Genomic DNA, 25518 nt, shown 5'->3' on the forward strand with positions numbered 1-25518 from the left:
ACAATTTCGAAATTAGCTTGCAGCAATTTAAATGTTGTAAAAAAATAAAAATAACATGACGAAAGACGTAAGACGACACCCGGAGAACTGGAGGAAGCTTTATGGCATTTGGCCTTGGGTTATTTGTTGAGTTAAACTCAAGACGATTAAGCTGTTTGAGGGCAGGGAACCAAGGACCAGGGACCAGGGACCAGGGACCAGGGACCATGGCCCAAGGACCGGAACCAGTCATCTAATTATCCTTATTCGGATGGCCTATTAACCGGGATGAGTCGCTTTTAGCACCCACATAAGCCCATTAGCATTGCACGACCCATAAAAACTTGGATATGCCGAAAAACATCCTCCCGAACCGTCAATGGTTGTTAATATCAATTTGTCGCCTTTTGGAGGAGGAGACAGGATTTTTTATTTGAGTTTCTTAATCAATTCTGTTGACTTTCAGGGACATTGAAGGTCAGTCTCTTAAAGTTTCTTTAAATTTATGAGATTATTAATTAAGCAAACAGTAGGAGTATCAAATGAAGTCCTGGAAATCGTAAATCCTTTTGAATAACTCACCACCTAGAGTCATAATCTAAAATCAATAGCGGAAGCATCTGCCGCCCACTCACCAACTAGATATCTCATTAAAATATCCTGTAGCACCTGACCACACCGCCAGCCCCACTGCTAATTAGCCATTTGCATATCAACTTGGGCCACAGATGTCCGGGACCATAACATCAAAGTTAAGTGTCCCTGGCGGCCGGAGGAGGCCGGCAGGCGACGACAAATCGGGCCGAGAGTTATGCACCGGGCACGTGACTGGGTCAGATCACCAACCTAAAAATATATTTATATATTGGCGTATGTATGTCTGCAGTAGTTTGAACACGAAAGCGATTTATTAGATTTTCATTAAACAAACAAAGCGTCCGGCGCATTTAATTGCTTAATTTATTAATAACAATTGGTGGGTGTGGGGGGGATTTGGCGGTGAGGGGCTTCTACCAGCTGTCGACGCTGCCATTTCTGCGAAAAGATTGTGGGGGGCTCTTTGGCAGAGGGTGGAGGGTACAAAAAAAAAGGGAGCCAGGCTCAAATTAGTTTTTCATCACGAAATTATGCCGGAGACGGAACGGACGTCAATTTGGCACGCCCCGAAATGAGATTCGCCCGACACGAATACAAAGCCGAATGACTACAATAATGAGGCAACTTTTAGAAGGGGGGAATAAATAATACACTAGGAGAAAAACTCACAACATCTGTGGCAGAGAAGGTGCTTGAAAATTATCAGTTTCAGCAAAGAATCAATCTGTATTTCTTCGTCGAGTTTCTATGTGTAACTTTTCCATAAAATATCGATAATAATATGTAATTGTACACTAATTTTCTTTCAGTGCAGGAAGTGTTGTGCCTGGCAAGTCCTTTGGGTAAATTAACACTCTTTGATTAGCCTCGCCCCGCCCCGACTCGCCCTAGCTAGAAAAAACAAAAACGCTCTTATTACGTATACGCCATGTTGGCAGTCAATCAATGGACACTTGAGCAGCGCTCTCGTCTCAAATCCCATTCCGTTCCCCCTCTCCATGCTGGTTGGATGCTGGCGTATGCTTCTATTGTCCCATTCCACCCGGAATCCCCCCCAGCCCCCGGGTTAGATGCCCCCAACTCCATGTTGCCTCTGTGCCCCGGCTACCTCTCCCACTTGGCAGGCTGTTGTCAAGCCCAGGCGGAAAGTTACGCAATTTTTGCTTATTATTTTCATAATCAATATTCAATTTAGACGAAACACTTGCCAGTCAACGTGGCACGTCCCCCACCCCCCATCTGAGCCACGGCAGCTCCTCATATTTCCGCCTTGGTCGAAATGAGCTTCAAAGGATGTGGGAAGATGGTTGCTTGTTTGGCTGGTTGGGGGTAATGGAAGGGCATAAGGACAATTCAAGGACAGTGGGACAAGATTTTTGTTAGGCCTAAAAATTTTAAATAATTAATTAAGAATATAAATATGTTTTTAAGTATTATTTTTTAACCACTTTCTTATGTTTATTGAAAAATGAGAAAAAAATAAAAACATATATTCTCATTCATATTTTTTGTCGATTTCTTAACACATTTGGAATAATTTTCAACCAGAGTACCATGCCGGCAGTTTGAGTAAATTTCCCTGGAGGCAGAAACCGTTCGCCAGGACACGCCGACTGACTGACAGTCAGGAGCTGCGAATCCAAAGGAGGAGGACCAGACCAGACCAGACCAGAGCCTCGGAGGCGGCAACATTCTACATTGAACTTATAATTAAACATGGAAAACGTGGAAAGTGTGGCAAACGTTGGGGGCAAATACGGGAAAACAATGCGGAGGTGGGGCGGCGAAATTAGTCGACGGCAGGATGTCAAGAGTTGTGCCGCACAGGAGCGGGACAGGCGTCCTGATTGAAAACGTTATTTTGCATTCGATTGAAGTGCGCATAATCGGGAATTATGTATATAAGGGGTTGCCTTGTGCCTGTGGAGAAGCCAAAAGGCATATTTTCTGCAATTCAGTGCGATACTTTGCTCATTTACACTTGGATGGATGGGCTGCCCAACGGGCCTGTTCCAGTAATTGACCGATGCAAGGACCTTGGCAACAGGAGCTGCCAGGCAAAGCCAGTGGCAGTGCCAGGATCATTGGAAGTGGACAACGGCCCCCAACGGAGTGCTTTCATCACTGGAGCTTATGAAACTTTTGATTGACGAAGCCAGCCAAATGAATGAAATGCGAGAGTGTATCTCAGTCCACAAGGACATAGATACAGATACGGGCTGGGTAGAGGACACAGATACAGATACAAATACAGATGCGAAGCTAAAATGAGAGGACACCAGCTGGCCGAGAGACATTCATTAGCATTAATAAACATTTTGTATGCTGGCAACTGCAACACTGAGAGAAAAATACTCCGAAAATCATAATCAAGTGAGGAAAATCAATGTCAATCAGGAAATGGTATGGTTTTTTTTGGTAGTGCCTCTGCCAATCTGCCGCAAAATGAATGAAATTTTATTAACTTGGCTGGGAGAACCCTCCGCCAGCCAAGCGCGTTGATTAGAAATGCCCTATGGGATTGATGCTGAAATGGGAATCTGAGCCCGAAACAGAAACTCTGGGCAGTAAAATTACTTTTTAACTCAAGGCCTGAATTTGAAACTGGAACTACACTGATGATAACCAATGGCTGATAAATGATTCATGAGCTGCGTTTATTGCAGAACTTGAATCATTATTGGATTCTCATCCGCAACTGGGTGTGTGTGTGGGGGGCCTTCTCGAATTTGATCTATTAAAGTTAAACAAGTGAGTTAGTCATGGGATGATGTCAACTGGCTGTGTAGGAAAAATGAAGGGCTCAATGCCACAGTGAATCGTACATTTTGGTTTTATTTTCCCTTTCGAATACTGTGATGAGTTACTGCCTGTCAGCTGGTGAAAAAGCTAAGCAAACGGCTCCCCAAATCTAATGGATAACTCCACTTATCCCGACCAACTCCACGGCTGAGACACGGCACGGCTGGTGTACCCCAAGACATAAAAACAATGGCATAAATCTCATAAAAAAAGGGAGAGCTTGCTGGTCGTCTTGAGGTTGTTTTCAATAAATTTTGGAAAATGGCCGCCAAGCAAATTCAACACCCGAACACAAGTGTAATTAATATTTCAGAGCTGGGCATTTATCAAAGAAAAAACTAACCAAATTTTTGGAAAGTTGCCTCCGTCCGAACAATTAATGGCACACTCTAACTTTTGAGGGCCCTCTCGGCCCCAGAGGGCAAGACAATAAAAACCAACGCCCCGGATGGAGTTTGAGATGAAGGTGGATAAGTTGTTTGAGAAGACGGTGATGGAGATGGAGGTGGAGGTGGTTGTGGCGATGGATGTGGATGTGGATGGGGCTGTGGTGGAGGAGATGGGAGGTAGAGTAGACCTGCTTGTAAATGGAGGCGTTGGTCCGAGCCAAAGACGAGCTGATAGACAATCGCGGTGCACCGCAAAAAAAAACACGGTAGCCGCTTCCACACCCATTTCCCCATTTCGAGACCCCCAAATGCATCCATCCATATGCAGATGGACTCTGAAGCCCAGCTGTGATTAGTGTGGCAATCATAAACTGACCGAAAAGGGTGAGGCTCGCCTGCGGTTGCCCCGATATTAAGTTCACTTTTCGAGTGATTTACGACCAGATACGGATGCAGACTCTGCCTGAGTACGAGATACTCTACTTTTGAGACAGAGGGTCAACTTGATTTCATTAGCATTTAAAGATTATTTTGATCTAAAAAAAAACAATAACACTCTTTTTAAATTACTTTAATTTTTGACCTGATTTTAGAGGTATCTAATGTATAAATTGTTAAAGTATATGAATATTAAACACCCCAGTCTTATTTACAATTTTTTGCTTCACTTTCTTCAAAACCAAACAAAGAAGGTTCCCCTCAAATTTCGAAGAGACATACTGCTGTGGAAAATCCCCATGGGGTCCGCAATTATAGAACCAAGAACCGAGAACCGAGAAGCAATAACCCATCAGTTTCATTTCGGTCAGCTGGTCATTTATTTAGGCTCTCCAGCCACGAGAATCGAGAATCAAGAATCGAGTCTTGACTTTGCACTCGTACATCTTTAATGGCATATTCATCAGTCATTCGTGATAAAATCGGTGAGCACTCACACACACCATACACTGGGACAAGTGGTTGGGTTGACGAGTCTGACTTTGGGTCTGAGTCTCAGTCTCAGTCACAGTCTCAGTCTGAGTCAGGTTAGGGGCTTTGGGCCCAGTCTTTTGTTTGGGCCTTCGGATTCGTCTTCACCTTCGGCTGGCCAAGACGCAGAGTCATTTAGTTAAGTGGCAGTTGATTGGACGGAGGCAGACGGAGAGAAGCGAAGCTGTGTCCCCTTTGAAACCGTTGTTTTCGACCCACGGACTTACAATCCGATTTTAGCATAATAATTTTCAGTCCAGCTGAGCTGAGCCTCGATATCTATGCATATCTCTTTGGTCTAGCTGTTGCCCAAAATTGCTGTCATTAATGAGTTACAGATATTACACTTTTATAGCCGGCAGACACGCTTATCCACTCAAATCGTGTCTGCCCGTCTATTGATTCGTGGCCAGGTCTCAAGACCCAATACCGAAAACCGAAAACCCAAAACCAAAGACCCCTACCACTTTTCTGGCTCTCGCCTCTTTTCTCGGCTACTGTTTGTTAATGATGACTTTCTGTCTATTTCTTTTTTTTTTCTAACTTTTTGTCTGGTGGTGCAGCTATTGTTTAATGCCTTGCAGCAAAGTCTTCGTCATCGTCGATTTTGCACGGTGGATGTGGTTACAGACCTCAATGTGGGAAATTCTCTAGAAAATAGACACGTAATTACATTCTTCAAATTTGGTAAAATAGTTATTGACTATAGGAATAATATACCACAGATGCTGGTACCAATAAATAAGGAATTTTCTGTGAATCCTAAATTTTATGGTAGTTACGATGGATTTTCCAAGAGAATTGCAATCTATGAAGATGTTACTATAAGTGTCTTAATAGTTGATATTGAGTTACTTTTTATTTTTTTAAATATACACTTTAGATGCACGGTATTTTTATAAAAAATCATATTCGTTTCATATTATTGTGGAGAGTCTTATGAAGTATCCCACAAAATCAAAGGAGTTTAGGCCTTGAATATTCTTCGAATCCTCTGAAACTTTTGCTATATAATTATAACTCCCAAATATAGTTTTAAACTAATTTGCCCACATTTTAGGCCATTAATCCCACTGTTAACCGGCATAGTCCATAGTCATCATCATCATCAAACATCTTCGTCACCCGTCATCGAAATCGAGCTCAAACTTGAGCTCTCCAATCGCCAAGTCTTTAGCTCTTCAATCGATTTCGTGGCTACTGTTTTTTCTTTCTAGTTCATCCAATTTTAAGTTTTTTGCTTTTATTGTTGCTGTTGTTGTTTTGTTTTTTGTGTTACAGTTTTTTGTTGCTGTTGATTGTTGTTTGTTGTTTTTCCAGTTGTTGTTTTCGCCTTGGGCCATCGCGCCGTTGCTTGTGCTTCTAATAGGCTTCTACCGCTCTGTGTTGTTATTTTGTTGTTTTCTCGGGTTGTCTGACTTTCCGCCTGATTGATTTTCAGCTTATGGATCTAGTTACGGACATTGGTTCTTTAGCTGCTCCGCGTATTATCTACAATGTTGCTGCTATACATTGATGTTGCTGCTGCTGTTGCCGGCGATGTTGCTGTTGCTGTTGCTGCTTCTGCCATCGAGGCTGATTCCTTTAAATTACTTTAATTGATGGCATGCTGGCAATTGCCCGACCGAACTGAGAGGGATCAGAGGTATAGGAGGTAGTTCGGAGGGCTTTCGGATAAGATAGTCTGTAAAGCGAGCAGTGGAGCAACTGAAACAATCACCTTAATGCCACGCAGAGAAAATATTTCCTATAAACCTTAAGGTTTTAAGCAAAAATAATACAGAGCATAATCCATACTCTCCCGACTATAATACATTTTTATCTTTTTTTTATAAAAAGTCTCCCATACCCACCTCTTTTGTTTCCAGTGCACCTTCAATGATTTCTTTTCATTGCACTTCGATCACAGGCTGTCGTGCATGAAATCGCTCTTTTATAAAAAAAAAAAGATCAGATCGGATCGACGGACGGATCGGACAGATCGGCCGGATCACTGGATCACCGGATCGCTGTGCTCCAATTTCGTGGCTCCATCTATCTAATGCCCCTCGATGCGGACAATTTCCAATCTCTTTGGACTCTCAAAGCTGATTAAGTGATGTCTAGTTGACTGATTTCGGTTCTGATTTTTGCTTATTCTTTCCTTCAATGTTTCTGCTTGAATCGCCACGAAGAAAGCCAGAGTTATTATTGCTTGATTCGACGGCATTATCGATTTGTAATTTCCAATTGGGGGCATTGCAATTTCAATTTCTTTCGCTGCTTTGCAATTTTATTAAATCTATCTAGATTCTCGAATGTTCTGGCATCTCAGGTTCCGACTGGTTTCATATTCTCGTGCGAGAACCTCAGAAAATATGAGATGCTGGCCGGCTTTGGTTTTTTGTGTGCTTTTTTGTTATCCTGATATCCTGAAAGTATTACCTTTTATTCATGTGTTGTCGCTGTAGTATAGTCAAAGTAGTTTTCCAGCTCATTACGCTCCAGGATCTGCCGGACTATGCAGTCATGGCAAAGGACTCAGTCACCAGCTGTCAATTTGACAATTTGAAAGAGGAGAGCCTCCTGGCTGCTGGGTCCTTGCTTCTTGGTCCTTGGTCAATGAATTCATTTGAGCTGGCAATATATATAAATTCCGGGGAATATGTGTGTAAAGAGGCGCATATTGTGGTCGTAAATCAGGACCTGGCCCCACAATGCTGACACCTTTTTGTCGACAAGTCGACAAGGCATAGCAAAAGTTAATAACATGTAGCCAGCGGCAGGGCCACTTCTAATTTGTGCCAATGAAAGGGATAATAAAACTGGAAATGGAACTGAAACAGAAACAGGAATCGAGCATTGGAAGTGGAAGTGGAAGCTAAAGGACTCGTACCTACTGTACCATCCGGAGGACACAAGGACAAAGGCAGTGCGCATATTGAAACCGGAAATAGTCAAACCAAGTGCCAGGCAACCGACTGACGCACTGACACACATTTCGCAAACAAAGGACAAGGGCCACACACACTCACACACACAGTGACACACTCACACCAAAAAAAGGAGGAACTGGAAAAGGAGTTGGGAATGCGGCGCATAAAAAAGGGAATTGAGCAAAATAAAAAGCTCAAATAAAATGCTTTGTCCAGAACAAAGCCTAACTAACCGCCTGTGGCGGAACAACCACCCTTAATGGCGGAAGGACATGCAGGACAACCCAGATGCCGCCTATATATATATAAAAAAAACTGATGTATAAAAAATAAAAATAAAAACACACACATACCCAAGTACTATATACACAAACACCGCAAAAGAACCCAAGCAAGAGATCATAATAATGGGAAATCTTGAAGCCAAGGATACGCGGCAGGATACCTGCCAAGTCCTGTTTCTTTGGTCCAAGCCAAAAAACCGGAATGCGTAAGGCGATTGCATCATAAATTCTCTTGATGTGGACGTAGACCCCAAACACACACACACACACACTAGCACACACATCTCCTTTATAAAGTGAATCATCCTCGGGAGCCGCTTGAAATGCAAAGGAATGCCCAAGGAAAATAAATAAAAATTAACCCATTTGCATATTATTCAGTGAGCGGGTGCAAAAGGATTCGGATGAAAGGCGGCTGACAGCAAGGTTTTAGCCAAGATCCCGAAGATTTCCAGAATGTGAACAGAGGTGGAAATTTACAAACAAACAAAGAGAGATTCATAAAAAAATGGATGGACTTAAGCGTTATAATACACTTTCTATTAAAAAAAAATATAATTTTTTATTCCACAGGTCTGGTTAATATTTTATAAATATTTAGAAATATTCCTTAAGGTTCTTTTCGTGACTAACATTTATAAGAAATCTTCCAGAGTCTGTAGGAATTCGTCACAAGTTTCTCGTACAAAATTATGTTTATTTTATTTCTATAAAACCAAAATCTCAGATCGAGCAAAGCTACCCGAAACTTCTCTTTCTGTCAAAATTGCCAACTTATCCTTCGGGATTTGCGAAAAGGAGTCTGAGCTTGGCAGTCTGCGACTGTGTGTGTGTGAGTGTGAGGGCGAGTGCGAGTGTGGTGGCGTGATTAAGTGATGGACATGTATGGACACATGCAGCGTTATGTTTAGCATACACAAGCAGGCCGCGGGCAGGCCACGGACAGGCAGGGGCAGGGGCCTAAGGGACGAAAGAACGAAGAATGGAAGATGGGGAAGGATCCGAAAAGGGGGGCAGCATGTAAATATGTAGTGGGGGCGTAGCGTACGGGCGCCCAACAGCGGCAAGTCCTTGCGCTTTTAATCATAAATAACAAAGGACACATGGCGGGCTCGGCATTTAGCTTCATCCAACAAAGCCTTCCGACCGACAACACGGAGTTACCCTCAGTCGGTGACCGTGTTGACCAAGGAGTATACGCATACCTAGTACAAGGACATAAACGGGCTTTATAATCAGAATCAAAACTTGCGTTTTAAGATCATCAGAAAATGTTATCTTCAATATTTTCTGAATTGAATTTATTTAGTTGTTTCATAAAATCTCTTGAAACTATTATATTATAAGTAATTTTATTGGAATATACCTTTTTCCCCCAAAATCACAATCAAAATTATTTATGGCAAGTAATAATTTATTTGGTAATGAGAGATTCAAGCTGAAGGAATCTGCACACCACCGGGTATCCTTTAGCCGGAATAACCAGTATTGCGTTCTTGACTTGTTTTTATTGGATTTCGCCCCAATGGGTGTGAGTGTGTGTGTGTGTGTGTATGTTTGCCTGTTGATAATCCTCCAACCACTGACCGAAGGACCCCCAAAACGCCCTGTTGCCAGGCGCTTTCATTTCCGCCTCATGGACGCCAAACATGCCACTCTCCATCCTTCTGGCCGTTGCGCTTGATAGGCTGACCAGGACTTTCCTAGTTGGACGTCCGTGTCCGTGTCAGTGTCCTGTTCATTTTTTTTGCAGCCCAAAACCAAAAACACTGCGCAGTTGCCGCTCGAGGCGGTCGCTGTGTGCGGAATTTTGATATTAATAGCCTTGGACAGTTTTATAAACGCCTTTCGGGGTTAACATGCTCAAGTGGTATTCATATTTTCCACTGACCGACCTGTCACTATTGTGTGTGTCAGCCCGACCCCGGCCCGGCGAAATGTGAAAATAAAACGCAAAGGGGCAGGAATGGTGGGTCTGCTCGCCTCGGATCGGTTTGGATTGGATTGGATTTCTGTAGAATCGATAGCATGATGAGTTTTCAGTTTAGAAGGAGTCCAAAGAGCTGGAACTGGATGACAGGTGAGCAGCAGAATGCCAATAAGCATCAGAATAGGATATCCCTGAGATATGACTCAGAAACTAATTCTTAAATTTAAAAAATAATATCATTATCCGCACAAAGCTATGATGCATTCGCCATATTACATTTTATAGCCTACTTTCCTGGGCCGGCTCTTATCTGCCCCGCAGGACTAGATTTACTTTTTGTTTTCTAGATAAGGATCTGCTCTTGAGCTCAACCACAACATATGTAGCTTCTCAGGATTTCCCCGGCAACTTAACGCCAAAGGCTTCATATCTGGAGTTTCCTTGACGCACTGCGCAGTTTCCTCGTCCTTAGCACACCGCCACCCTCCTTTTGATTGAATTGAATTCAGGATTACAGGGAAGAAGTACAAAGCGATGGGATTGGGATTCTGCTCCGGAGCCACGAGGGTTGCTGTAAAGGGCCGAAAGACAATCGCAGTTTTCTTTATTGCGTCGCAGCCGAAAACTTGGGAATTATTTTTCCCAACAAGGAGCTCTAGTTGGGTGGAAAAGTGCAAGCTCCTGACATTATGGTAGTAGAGTACAGTCATCCCTGGTTTCCACCACCTCGTCTTTAATTTTTACTTTATTTTTTTTTGGCTGACGCTTCCTTGTGCGTCCTGCGCAGCATAAATTACGCAATTCACTTTGGCGTCCTGTAATTTTTTTTATATATTTTTTTTGGTTCATACCCTTATATCATTGAATGGAAGGGTATGCTTTAAAAGACAAAAGTTTTTTCTTGTTTGTTGATTTTGAAAGGATCTTGTAACTTTAAAAAGGATAAAAAGAAACTATTTAGATAGGTTTTGGGATTAGCTTTTTGGGAAATATTTGATTTATTTATTGTTTTTGGGAAAATGCAGAATAGTAAGTAACCAGAAGTCGTTAAAGGTTTTCGTCCTTTATTTTCTGCCACTGTTGGCTTGTAGCGACGCAGTTTGCGTTGTTGCTTATGATTTATGTGCCGCGCGTAGCGATGACACACACACACGCACAACCAAAGGACACTGCTGCAGTCCCCCCACTCTGCCTCAAAAAGGACTGGCAAGAATTACACGCAAATTGCACGCAACACGCGAATCGGGCGAATCGGGCAAAGTGGTCGCGTATGGAAATGACGGGGGAATGCCACTCATGCGTTCCGTTCCGTGGGCCTGCATGTGCGATAGTTCTGTCACAGGCCCCGTATCCGGGAGCCCGGACACGGACTACGTCCGTACAGTCCTCTTAGTGCACAAACAAGGCACCGCCACCGGGACCGGGCCCAGGGCCTAGGGCCCGGAATCGGATTCGGCGTCAGAGCCATAGCCGGAGTCGGAGTCAGAGTCAGAGTCCCCGCCAGCATTAAGTCATGCGTCATCCGTGGCAGGGACATGCGTGTAAGCCGGTTATCGCCTGAAAAGCCTGCCTGCCAGTGGCACTGCTAGTGGCAGGACACTTTAAATATCTTTATGCATACCATAAATACGTTCTTAAATGCTAATCCTTAAATGCGAGAAGGACCCTAACCGAAAATGCGTCATAGGTCCTACAAGGGCCCATGAGTCAGGGCTAAAATTCTAGAAAATGTTGCGGTTGCGGTTAAGCAAAATCCAAAAGGGTGGCAGAGGCGGTGGAGGTGGGGCGAATAGATCAATCACTTGAACCGGTCAAGTCGGCACGATATTTTACAAGGGACTATACCAGTGAGAAAAAAGTTGGTTAACTATAAATAAGAATTCTACAAGAATACATAGAAGTCTTGGTAAGATATACCATCCAACCTTTATATCATAGCTTTATCTAATTTTTATACAAAGTCTAACTATTCTTTCCCTTTATTTCTCTCAGCGTATTACTTCTTGTAAAAATAATCAACCGCCCTTGTAAAACCAAACTCGATGGAAACCTGTTAGTTGATTGTTAGTCATTTGTTAAATACCAATTCGTGTGTTAAAATGCTTTGCTTGTTTTCTTGATTGACGGAAATTTGCCCGAAAAACTAGTTCTAGATGTCCATGAGAAAAGCCCATTAATGGCTCTAAAAGATGGCACTAAATAGGCTTCTTTAAACATGCATACATACATACATATATCCTGCGGCACACTAAAAATAAGGATAATTTTTTTAAAGCAAGTTAAAGTGGCATGTTTGGCTTTTCTGATCCCGATCCCGGGCATCAGCTGTTTGAAAATTTTAATATTTATTTTTGCAGTTTTTATGATATGGCTTTACTTTTTGTTTGGCATTGTTTTGACAACTTTATCGTGCGGCACAGAGGAGCGGTGCAGAGACTGCGATGGGGCATGGGGGATGAAAACATTTAATATAATATATGGCACCGACCGTAGCCGCAACTCACTTTTTAATCACTTTTCATGAGCTTTTAATTACACACTCCTTATTTGGGGTTGTGTCAGAATGAAATTTATGAAAAACCAAACGCATAAAATGCTTAACAAGCTCCTGCTGCCCAACCGCAGGATATACAAACACACACACACACACACCTACATGTTTGCCAAAATACAAAAAAGAGGCAAAATGTATGGGCGTAAGGATGTGTGCGTTTGTGGAAATAAAATAAAAATATCCCCACTCATTTCCGTTATAATAATGTGTGAAAGGATATTAATTATGAAACAAGCGAACGGCAGGAAGCTCGGGCAATAAAAACAGCAAGCGACAGGAACACCATGCGTGACCAACAATAACAACTACAGCGACAACAACAACAATATTCGGTCCTTGCTATATTGTATTTTATATGAGTTTGTAAGGGTACACAGAGAGAAATCTATAAGACTTAAAAAGTGCCTTAAAATTATAAAAAATTGATAATTTAAGAAAAAGACAAAAACTCTAATACAATACTATTATTACAATTATAAATATTTGTAAATAAAAATATTAAACTTTTTTCTAAGTGCATTTTGTAGGTGGTTTAGATGAGGTGAGTTGTGCCAAATTGTGTTGAGTTGGTAGGAGTGGAGCGGAAACGGGAGCAACATGTGCAACATGTCGAACGGAAGTGTCGGCCATATTCCACACACACACACACACACACCGACACACCAACACACGCACAACCACCTAAATAGGCCCACGTCGCACACACACAAATTATGTGTCCTGGCCAAGTAGATTTTTATGTAATGTCGGTCGGTTATTGCTTTCATACATTTATTTTATTTCATTTACCCAAACCAGACCAAAGCCAAACCACACCAAGGCCCTTCTTCCTCCATTTTTTTGCAACTCCCACACAGGCCCACGAGTTTCGTATTACTTTCGGACCTTTATTTATATACACTGACAAATATTTAAAGATATTTTTAAGAACTTTAGGTGTTAAAAGGTACAGGATCAATTGTTTCAACTAATCTAAGAATTTAAAAAACTTCGATTCGTGGAACATTCTTTTATAAAGAAACCTTCATATTACAAAGTTTAAGTATTAATGATTCTCCAATATTGATTTTGAAAAATATAAAATAAATTACTATTTTATACATTAATAATATTTTGTTCTCATTTGTTCCTTAATCCAATTTTCGATTAATTATCTTTTAATTATGATTAAAATTATACAAAAAACCCTTTTCTGTTTCGAAGAGAATCCTTCCAAGTCGATTATTTAAAGAAATTCGGTCATTATGCTATGAAATTTTTTCGCTTATTTTTTTTTTGCCCTGCACTACATGTCCTGTCATCGGAGTCAGTCAACCAGCCAGAAGGCAGTCATTCAGCCAGACATTCAGCCATCCTGCCAGTGGCAGGACCCAGTACCCGGGACCCATTGCGGCGGGGCAACTGTCGTCCATCAGAGTCGTGCGTCAGTTGATCACGTTGCTGTTCCACGTGACGATGACAGGGCTTGCCGGAATGCCAGAATCCCGGACGGACCTCCATCCACCTCTCGTCCAACATCATAGACAACCGCCCATGGCCATGTTCTGCGGCTCCTGCGTGTAATTGCCGTTGTAATGTCGCTCGACGCGAATATAATTGCTAAAATGTTGCATAAACCGACAGACGTGCCAATGGCCAATGGCCAGGACTCTGACTCTGACTATGACTCTGACTCTGACGCTGGCTGTGACTATGACTGTGACTCTGTCTCCGACTATGAATACAACTCCAACTCCGGATCCGGAACCGTGTACCATGCCTCTTAGCCCCCGGGTCTGTCCAGGTCGCGGCAACGACACTTTTCCATTTGAATTTAATTTTAATTTACGCCCAACGGCAGTGGAGCTCTGCCCATTGCCATTTGCCGGAAATTGGCAACGGCAATGGCCAGAACATTCCGCATTCCGAACGTGGCCCTGGCTAGGGATTCGGAACTACACAGTAAAGAAAAAAGTGGTCGTAAGAATTAATGCCTAAAGATCTATAGATCTAGATCTATCCATTTTAATAATTATAAGACCTTTACACTATATTTATTCGAAAAGTTAGTAGTTTCCTTCGATTTTCATGTATTAAACCTTCACTTTTCTCAGTGCACTGATGTGCCACAGTGGCAATGCGGTACTGGCCACGATTCTGACCAAATTCAAGAGGGCTGTCCGCACCGTTGAGTTAATGAGAAGAGTCAGAGGCCCGGAGGAGACTGAAGAGCGAAGACTGGGCCAAAAAGGAGGAAGAAAGGATATATGGCAAGGGAGGGTCGAAAACCATCCGCAGACACTTTATGTGCAACTGGCCAAATTGTTGGAGGAAGAACTCGTCTAATTGAAGCGGCCCAAAGCAATTACTCGATACATTGAAGCTCCACCGAATGCTAGAATAATATTTAAAGACTATCTCATAGTAAAAATATTTAAAATCATTAAAAATATTTTCTAATTGCATGCATGAAATTAATGTTAATAAAAAATAATTTCAAGACCCGTAACACCTCAAAATTAACCATTTCAAAGCTAATGAAAAACTTTTCCGATGGGCCCATAATTTTCCATCTATTGTTTGGACGTGGGCTTGCTGGGGACTGACGGCTTTTAGCCCATTTGGTTAGAGCCCATTTAGTCATCGCCAGGGTGTCTGGAAAGCGGCAGCCATGAGTAATTTTCCGCTGGAAGCGCAAAAATCGTGCTTCCTAGAGCCGGACTCATTAAGTGCAGAGGGAATTAACAAAGAAATAAAATAATAAAGATAATGCATGAGAAAGATGACGCCAAGAGGGCCGAGAACTGGAAACCGCCCGATTTGATGAAAACAATTTTCCAAATTTGGCAAAACTATTAACCACGCTACGTTAATTTCATTAGCAAGTCTGTCTTTCTTGTTTCGGTGACCGTGTTTCATCCCGTACATACTAAGTGTCTATATATATATATATATTTTAGCCATTAAATGCGCTAATTAGTTGGTCAATTAGCGTATGCTTACCGGATTGTTTTTGGCTCTTTGTTTCTGGCCAAAAAGAGGATGGTATTGGGTATTGGGTACTGGGTACTGGGTACCGGGTGGTGTGGTCAGGTTTTATTCCGAGGGGTCGACCGACGACGGGAGTTCGACGACGTCAGACATTATTCGATCGCCCAACTGTCGCCGCATTAATAAATCAGTTTAAATTAATTCAGTTGACAGCTTTTAGTCATTATTGTTGATAAATTGTTTTCTTTTCATTTCGGTTTGTCGGTTATTCGGTTTTTGGAAACCTACAGCTGTTGCCAAGCTCCGAAAAATGGTCATTAACAGAGTGTTGGAGCTCTATTAATTAGCTCTTTTGAGGGGACTAGAGGCAGTCTAGATTCTGGTAGATACAGCAATCGATTTTTGGGAAATTTATGTGGAACTAATGGAGTTATTGGAATTAAAAATCAAGCCACTGCCAAGCAAAAAATTTATACTCTTTAATTAACTCTTCAATTTAAATTTGAATTCTTAGAAACACAACTACCTATAGCTCTTCACTTTTCTTAGCCTCGTTGAGGATATCGCTCCAGGTCATTTGGAAGGTTTCTGGGTCATCTGACGGGGAGGAGTTCTCGAATCTCTCAGTTTGGGCATTCTCGAATTCCGCCAGTTTCTGGAGGCGAAGGTGCATTTTCTTCTCCGCATCCTCGATGCTGCTCGGGGTCCTCTTGATGGGTGACTCGCGACTGAAATAGGACATTTCGCTGTTGGAGCACTCCGAAGACACTACCTCGCTGAGATTACTGACGCTGGCGGAGTAGTGCGAGGAAAGGTCATCCGTTTCGCTGGTTACGTTCCCCGATGTAATGGGTGTCCTAGGCGTCCTTGGTGTCCTTAGCGTCCTTGGGGTCCAGGGAGCGTCTCCGCCTCCTCCAGGCTTCACTGGAACATCCTCTTCCTTGTATACTGTTGTGTAGAGCAAACGACCCCGACACTTTTTCTCTAGAGAGAGCAATTGAATGAGATCCTCCCTACATTCCAGCTCCATCAGGGCATATCCCTTGGGACGCTTTCCCTTTTTGGGAACAGTCAGAGACCGCCTCGGAAAATTGGCATAGACCTTCTCCAGCTCCCTCTCATTGCACTCCATCGGGAGGTTGCTGATCTTGGCCACAAAGGGTGGTGTCATGGGCACCATATCCTCCAGACATTCTTTTGGCTGTTCCATCTCTTCAAGATCCGTCTTTGACGTTTGGGGAGGACCTGCGTAGTAGTAGAAGGGCTCATCTTCCTCGGTGGTTTGCACTTGAGTCACATGAAGAGCCGACGAAAGACTAAGCTCCGAAGAACTCGCAGAGGCCTTGCCTTTGTTCGGAGTGGTATTACCCGACGACATCCTTCGCAAAATAACTTGAAATTCTTGGGAAATAGGAAATAAATGATGTCAAGAGAACTTGATTCTGCAATTGGATTTGTTTTATTTTCATAGGTTGCTTTGCACAAATATTATTTAGAAGCCACACCCTCTTGAAAATAGAAAAATTAGCAGTTTATTTATAAACTATTGGACCCAATAATAGAAACTAGTTGGGAGTAGTTTCTTGGTCTATTCCGAGTATCAAATAATCATGAATAAATTATTAAAAATCAAGAACTCATTAGCACTCACTCGCATTGGCTGTTTTTCATATTCCCAGGCCATAATCTTACACCCACTCCTGCGGTTCGGCAGGTGCCCATTGTGGCCAGATATATATCGTCCATACACCTTACAAATGCCAAGGTTCGCGGTTCCAATCTGGCTGACAAGTCTCCGAGCGGCAGCATGGCAGCCCGGCAGCTCTAGGCAGCCTAGCCGGCTGGGCTGGAAAATATCAAAAGTTCAGCAAACAAATGGCATGGAGTTGTTTAAGTACGAGTTCGGGTTTTTAGTTTGGCTAATGCACGGATTGTGTCGTTTTTCTGTTTTTTGTTTGCTGTTTGCCAGTTAGCCCGGTCTTGTTTGGGTTGGGCAATGGACAGGGATAGGGTCGGGGCAGGAGAGGTGGTTTCCACATTAGGCAACTGGCAACGGGCTACACCCATATTCCATGGAAAATTGGGTGCGTTAGCCAAACGCAAACTAAGGTAAACTGATAAAAATCATGGCCTGCAGCATGAGTGGAGTTTCGGGCCAAGTTAACAGCTTGCTTGCCAAAGCCAGAGTCAGACCCAGAGCAGGGGTCTCTTACACACAACCATACAATACCATACCATATACAAGCACTAAGTACGTGTCTGGGACACAAACTGAGAATGGGGCATTAGGAACACAGACAGGCTAAAATATTAGGCCAATTATATTTCAAAAATTTACATGACGATCATGTTGACGATGGCCGTGTCATCCATAACGAAAAACCACAAAAAAAATAATATAAACACTGGGGGAAAATGTTCTTAAATAAGGGTTTATGGTTAAGTTTATTATATAATTTGTTGCAGAAGCTTTTAAAAAAGGGAGTAGACTATTAGAGGCCAAGATGTGGTAGGGAATTAATGTAAAAATGTTGTAGTTTCATTTTCAAAGATAAGTGAGACATTTTTATGAGACTTAAGTGCTTGGAATGAATAGATTTACGTATTTCTCTCAGTGCAAGTACAGTGTGCACACCAAGGAAGTGTCAAGTGGCCTCCGCCATCGCCATCGCCGTTGCCGTTGCCGTCGCCGACTTGCAGGCATAATATCTTGATGCTCTCGCCCTGGAACGTGCACGGGCATAAGTCTGGTTTGGTGGAGAAAGACTTTAGACTCGTATCTGGGCACTAGGATCGCCTTGGGCTACACGGAATTTTCCTTTTTTTCCCCTCTCTCTTTTCACTTAATTTTCGTTGGAAAACGCTGAGTGATATGTCGTGGCTGAAGGAGAGGGCCGAGGGCCAAAGGTGCAGCCAAGGTAATTAATTTCGAGGATTAGGCATCAGATTTTGGCGATAGCAACGTGTCCCCATACTTTTTTTGTTCCCCCCACTGAGGGGCTATCTTCAGACCATCTTGATGGCTCTGGGCTTACCACTCCGGTGTTGTCTTTGTGGGTCAACCGAGTCAACACATTGAAATTCATAATTGGATATCGGATATATAGGCTGTCATAGGTGTAAACAACTTTGGTTCGACCTGCATACAAATAACATCTACTGGTAGGGGAGGGGATAGAGTATATGAGATAATTTCATTTGAAAAATAAACCATTTTCCATGAAATAATTATAATTGGTAACCATTTTGTTGAAAAATTACTTTATTATCATTAAAAGTTCAAATTTCAATGAACCTTGATCAACAATAAATCATTTAGGCAAATTAATTCTTTTCAAAAGCAGAAACAACATGTACAGTGTCATTTGTTTTCGGTAATTGAACCCATTGAGACAAAAAGGGGGGAAAATATTAAACCAACAAACCACTAATTATAATACCTAATCAGCGTTTTCCTTCACCTCTATTTACTTATTTTGAGGGAAAACAAAAAACCCCCCCTCCGCCAAAAATCGACCGAAAAAACAACCAAAATCCAGACCAAAACCAAAACATACTCTCATGAAAAGTTTTCCACATGACAGCGTGAATAATTTGTCACCAATTGACGTTGGGGGCTAATAGGTTGGGCCACGCGGCGGACGGGCGGAGAACGTGCTTCCAGAGAGGGGCGGTTACCAAAATGAAAACCGTCATCAGGTAAATGCAATTAGCTCCACTCCGGGATTTGATTGATGTATTTCGAATGAGCTGCGCCAGGAAAATTAATTAGCTTTAAATTATGTAGGTAGCCCGAAAAGCCCAAAAGCCGATAACCTGGAACACCGGCACACCCAAAATCACTCGGTTCTCGGTTCTATTCTGAGTTCTGAGCTTTGAATAAGCTTGAGGACCTTATTAATTAATCAATGAGCTTCGGCAAATTGTCTCGAATGGAGCAATTATCGTGATTTTGTTAAGAGTAGCTTAGTCCCAAATAAAGTTAATGACTATAGAAAAATAAAGGAAATCTAACTTCTGTCAGAGTCTATTCCTAAAAGTACTTTGCTATGCATATCCCTTTATTTTATTTATATTATTTTATTACCAATTAAATTCCTTATAGCAATTACATTATGGCCTATTCTTGAGCAGATTACAATTCGCCCAAAACCCAAGTTTTTCATACACTTTTTATGGAATATCTTAACCATTTTACATTCGACGGAAAAATGAAATACCATTTGGGAATCAGGGTTCAAATCCCCTTCAATCTGCATCAAAACATGGGGAGCAAAAATTTTATTGGTTTTTGACTTACCCCTTACCCCTTTAAAAAATTTCGAAAATTGGGTCAAAATTTTCGTTGTCAAGTTTTGATTGAAAATGATACTACTAGAAGTTCTAAGACCGGGAAGGTATAATATTCTAAGATCTGCCAAGTATTAGTCAAGTTATGGACATTTTTCCACTACAAAAATTAAAATATTGGTAGAACATCTCTGACATTTTATAACTTGGCCAAAATCGAAACTTTTTAGTCACATTTTAGTGCATATCTTAACTATTTCTAAACCGATCACTAAATGGAATACCATTTCTTAATCAAAACTCTAATAAGCTTCGAACTGCATCAAAAGATTGGAAAATTCAAACAAAAAATATTTGGTCCAATTTTTGGCCAAAATCATGATGTTACCCCTTTGAAAAATTTCGAAAATGGGGTCAAAATTTTCTTTGTCAGGTTTTGATGTAAAATGATGCTACTAAAAGTTCTAAGATCGGGAAGGTATAACATTTTAAGATCTGCCAAGTATTCGCCGAGTTATACCCATTTTCCTATTAAAAAACTCATCTATTGTAAGTCCTTTGATTTTACGTTTAAGTTTTAGTAAGATATTCCAGCCTCAGATTGATTGATGTACCTTTAAGTTTAAATTTCCAAATACTGGCCAATTTGCGTTTATATCATAGATCTCCCACAGAGGACTTCTAACGGCCGCCCCAAATGAATTTTCCCGGAACTGACAAATGCGCGGCTCGAGCGGGCTGGAAATGCGGAAATTTATCAATCTGAGAGGGGGCTCGTTTTTCCAGCCGTATCCGGTCTGGAGGAAGCCCGGTACCGGGAAATAAAATGACTTTAGCCACGGTTATCAATAACCAGGCATCGATATTTTATGAAAATTGATACGCCGACGAACACACAAGCCAGCAAGGACCAGCAAGCAGCAAGGACACCCCCGTTGAGAATGGTTTGGAAAATAAAAATAAATAATAATAGCCATTATTACAGTTTATCCCGAACCGAATAGTTTCCACCACTCGCCTGTTTGGATAGCAGCGTCCTTAGAGTCCTTTTGGCGATGCCACTCATAAGCGAACTAATCCGTCAAAATTTATTGCCACCACCGTGGGGGAGCAACTGCCGAGCCAATTGATAACGTGCGTGTGAAATTTATCAAATAAATTGAAGCCATAAATGTCAAAGCTGCGCATGATTCATAGACCGAGACCCAGACATTCGGAGAGACAGTCCGGCATGGAGTCAGGACATCTCCTTATTAGCCAGCTTCCGTTGAAGGAGTCAAGGAGCACGATGTCCGGGTCCAGTCAGAAGTCAATCCCACATTGGATTAGCTGACAAATATCTATAATTTCCAGTCGAGGAGGCATTTGCTTCTCGAGGGCTCTTTGATTAAAAACCTATCCAATGATAAGCCATTGGCATTATCATTTGAATTAGTGATAATATATTACACTTATTAGTCAATTATTTATGGGAAAAATAGGTTATAATCATACTTGTTATGTAGTCCAAATATTTATTTTAAACAATAAAATGGGTCTGTCTTTTCCGAGTCTCTTTTCACATTTATTAAAAATCCATCAAACGTGGAGCCCCGAAAATTATTATTTGCATTCAGAGTTGGCAAAATTTCACCCACTTCCTTTCCAAAAACAAAAAAAAAAAACCTCGGCAGACCAACTCCATTACCATTACCATTCCGATTCAGATTCGGAATCGGATACCGTTTCCCACTCCCACCATTACGTGGCGTAATCAGAAAGCGTAGAGAACCAGAGCTCTCGGATCTGGGTTTGAACCGGGGTTTTGGGCTTTGGCACGAGTTCCAGTTCAGTTCAGTTCCGCGTGGCCATCATTATTCAGAATTTAGTTTACTTTTCTGTCTCTCTGGCGCACTGATTGCATATGAAAGAGGTGAACGCTTTTTCACGCTATTATTAAATTTGGTTATTTTGCTGGGATTTGTTGTGCGCGGATGGGAGGTGAAGGCCCCGAGTAATGACAATGCATGATGGCACGCCCTGATGGAATAGCAATTGGGTGAACAAGAGTGAGCCACTGAGAGAAATGCTTTACTTTTTAGAGTTTCAGATTTATAAACTTGTATAGAGTTCATTTATAGCTTTATCTTACAATCCTACATATTAAGACCCTTATAAAACTATGCTAAGTAGCTTGACATTATTGATTCCTTAAAGTCTGGCCTTCTTAAGACGATCCCAATAAAGTAGCTTAATGTGTTTCACCTTTGTCTTGGACGGAAATACAAGAAGGACCGTCGTAATACCATCCTAATACCCAACCAAAGCAATCGCCACAAATCGGGCAACAACATACCCAGGCAATCGTTGTAAACTAAAAACCGCTTCCAACTTTGACATAATAAATAGCCTGGCATTGTGAAGGAGGCGGTAGTGGTGCTGGTGGCTGTTGGCTGGTGGTTCTCTCAATAAAAGTCAATTGCCCAACCCACACTGTCCACAACCCAGTCTCATCCCTGTTCTCGGGGCTTCCTCCGTTGGCCGGCCATTTGAAATTTTAATAAAAAGTCCTTTTATCGCACTTAGAAGGCCATTTAGTAAGCTAAATTATACCCGAGTATTATCCGGGCCCGGAGAAACGAAAGCCAGAAGTCCAGAGACCCAGCAGGAGGACCCACCGCCTCGCCTCGATTCGGTTCGTCTCGTCCCGTCCCGTCCTTTGTCCCTTTTTGGAAAGCTCTATCTCAATCCCAATTCCAATCCGAAAACGAATACCGAAACCCGAAATCGTAGTCAAATTGGCCATGTTAAACCGCAGAGCAGTTTCGCCCTTGTTGTTGTTGACCCGACTTATCTCTTTTTTGGCCGAAACGGAGCCGCACCGCACCGGCAACGTAAACTTGCCACAAATTGGCCAACTTGCCGCTGTCGCTGCTGCTTTTACTACTTTCATTGTTGTTGTTTTTAGTGTTGCTGATGTTGCTTGGCTGCTGCATAAGTCCAATTTATTTTTGGTTTTTTACTTCACAAAGCAAAAACAAAACGGCAGGAAAACCAAATCGAATTAAGCTTAAATCTACATAAGCTTTTCTCTCTGTGTGACGGTAGATGTGCGGCTCTGTATGCTAAATTTTTACAGTGGTAGTCACAGTTTTTGTTTTATGGGTTTAGGGTTTAATATTTTATTTTCTAAAAAAACAATTTAAGTATCTTTCACAATGCTTACTACATAATAATTATGAAACATAAATACTTTCATCATAAAATACAAATAATTAATGTTCAGCGAAGAAGTTCCATGAAAGGTTTTACAATTTTCAGAACTAGTCCTTTTAAGGAGAACTTGTTTTTTAATCATTTGACTAAATAGTTATTAAAGAACCTAGCCTAACTTAGTAGCAACTTATTTTTATTTGACAATAATTTGACCTATTTTTTTGATACTATATTTTGGATTATATTTCCTTCGTAGTCTCTACTCTTTTTATTTTATTTTCTTATTGAAAGGATATATTGCTCCACTGTGACTAAAGTTTCCTGATTGTTCCTCTGCCTTTCGGTCCATTTGCCTGCTCTGGTTGCTGATGTTGCTGGTGTTGTTGGTGTTGTTGGTGTTGCTGTTGCTGCTGTTGCCGGGGCATGAATTACATTTCTCTTTGCATTCACTTAGTTGTTGCTGCTGTCGGTCGGTCGGTCGTTTCCATTTTTATTTTGGTTTTCCTCTTTTTTTTTTCTCTTTTTTCTAAATGCTAATTTATGGGCATGTGTTGCCATTTGGTTGCCGTTGGGTAATTTTAGTGCCCACCAAAACACAAAACACAAAATACAAAACACCAAACATACAGCCCCGGCAACAGCGGCAACAGCAGCAGCAAGAGGAGCAACTCGAACTCGAACTCGACCAGCAGCAACATCGAAACAGAAACTGAAACAGGAAATGCAGCAAGCGAAATAAAAAGTGAAGTAAATTGCATATTTATGAATCTGTCAATTGTTTATACTTTTATGCATTCGGCATTTGGGGCTATTGTTGCTGCTGCTTCTGCTGTTGTTGCTTTCACAGAATTTCCCATGTTGTTATTATTGCCCCGATAGCCGCTTGCCGCTGATTGTTGCTGTTGTTCTCTGGTATTGCCACGCCCCCTTTTTGGTATTTCGCCCCCTCATAACATATGATTCCATTACCATTTTCGCATTCACATTCGAGTCGGTTCTGCTTCTCGGTTGTGTTGCTGCCGTTCTTGCATGAATTGCTGCAACAGCAACTGCGGTTCCTCGACTGACTGACTGACTGACTGACCCCTGCCCACCTAGCACCCCCTAGCAGACCGCCACCCCTCCTCACCCCCAACAACCTTTGCCCCTGCTCCTGCCCCTGTCCCTGCCGCCTGCCCCCTTCCGTCAGGCAGACAAAACAAACGCATTATAACGAAATGTTCGCAAAAAAAACACAACACAGAGAAAACAACGAAAACAAGCAGAGGAAAACTTACACCTATTTCCTGTAGATGTCCGTTCGTGCGTACACTGTGAGAAAAGTTTGGGGCGACACCTTGTTTTTCCCACCAAACGGCAAGCTTCAAAGGTATGATGACATTTCCTTGGGTCAGCCAACAGATTTCTTGGAATCGCACCGCCAAAAAACAGATGTAGATGTTATCCGACATTAGTTAAGCTACTATTTTTGGGGAAAAAAAGGTTCAACAAGGTCTATTTTAAACAGAAACATCACACGAACTAGTAAGACAAAGGAATTTTTACTAATAGGGTAAGAAGAAATATGGTAACAAGTGAAAATATAATGGTTAGTGGTTGAAAAAAAACATATATTTTAGTAAGATTTTTCCACAGTGCAAACAATAAACTTAAATCAATAAACAAAACAAAAGAAAAGAACTTCCATTGTCTGTTCCCCGCTGCCCTTTGCCGGTTCGGTTAGGTTCTGTTTCCCATTTGAAGTGAAGGCATTAAATAAGTCGAAAGGTATAAACACAAGCTGGCAAACAAATAAGGCCGACAGGGCAGGAGTTGGAGATGGGGCTAGGGGCTATGGGCTAGGGGATAGGGGATAGGGGCTTGGGGTTTGGGGGTCCGGAGAGTAAATGGTTTGGCATTGCTAAGGGAAATGGAAATGGCAATGGCTGAGACACGGCAGCAAAAACCGTCGAAATTCCTTCACAGAACATTTATTTTCGGTTGCCTTTCGTTACACACATTGATTTCTGGAAGGCACTGGCACAGGCACTGCCACTACTGGCCACACACACACACAGTCTCTCCAATACACACACGCGATGCAATAAACTTGAAAAAGGTAAATTGCCGAACATATTTTGTATCTTTCAGATACCACAAACTGGCACCCGAAACTGCAGCGCCAGCAACTCAAACGCAAACCCAAACGCACTCAGCCAAGAAAACAAAAACGTATCCCGTCCAAGAAATCAACCGGCAAGGAGCACAAAACCAATATGAAGATGCCAACCTGAATGGAAGAGCATTTCTTTACTTTTCTGTCTCTAGTTTTTATATTTATGCACTTTTTTCATATCCCCCCAACCACCTCCTTCTGCTCAGTAAGCCAACTTTGGCACTCAAACAGCTGTGGGTAAATATTTTATTGTTTGCCAGGAGGAAGGACAATTGGATAGGTAACAGATAATCTAACAGGCCAATAAGATATCAGAGTTATGGTTTGGCTTTTATTTTTCTCTGTCTCTCCGGACGCAGAAGAACAAACTGCTGTGACAACACAATCGTAAGCATTTTCTTTAAATTTTTAATGTCGAACGAAAGCTTCTGCAGTTTTGCGGTAAAAAACCACAAAATAAATTAATGAAACACCTGGAATGATCTGAAT

General features: G+C 41.9%; 1 protein-coding gene across 1 annotated transcript; it reads right to left on the reverse strand.

The window, feature by feature from the left end:
- Positions 1 to 15844: 15844 nt before the first annotated feature.
- LOC6507884 lies at positions 15845 to 16856 on the reverse strand. The gene has a single exon (XM_001956488.4). The coding sequence runs from the start codon at positions 16765 to 16767 to the stop codon at positions 15916 to 15918; it is 852 nt and encodes a 283-aa protein (XP_001956524.1). The 5' UTR covers positions 16768 to 16856; the 3' UTR covers positions 15845 to 15915.
- Between the last annotated feature and the right edge of the window lie 8662 nt (positions 16857 to 25518).

Source organism: Drosophila ananassae, chromosome 2R (genome assembly GCF_017639315.1).
Source record: "Drosophila ananassae strain 14024-0371.13 chromosome 2R, ASM1763931v2, whole genome shotgun sequence".
In the NCBI taxonomy this organism is placed as follows: Eukaryota; Metazoa; Arthropoda; class Insecta; order Diptera; family Drosophilidae; genus Drosophila; species Drosophila ananassae.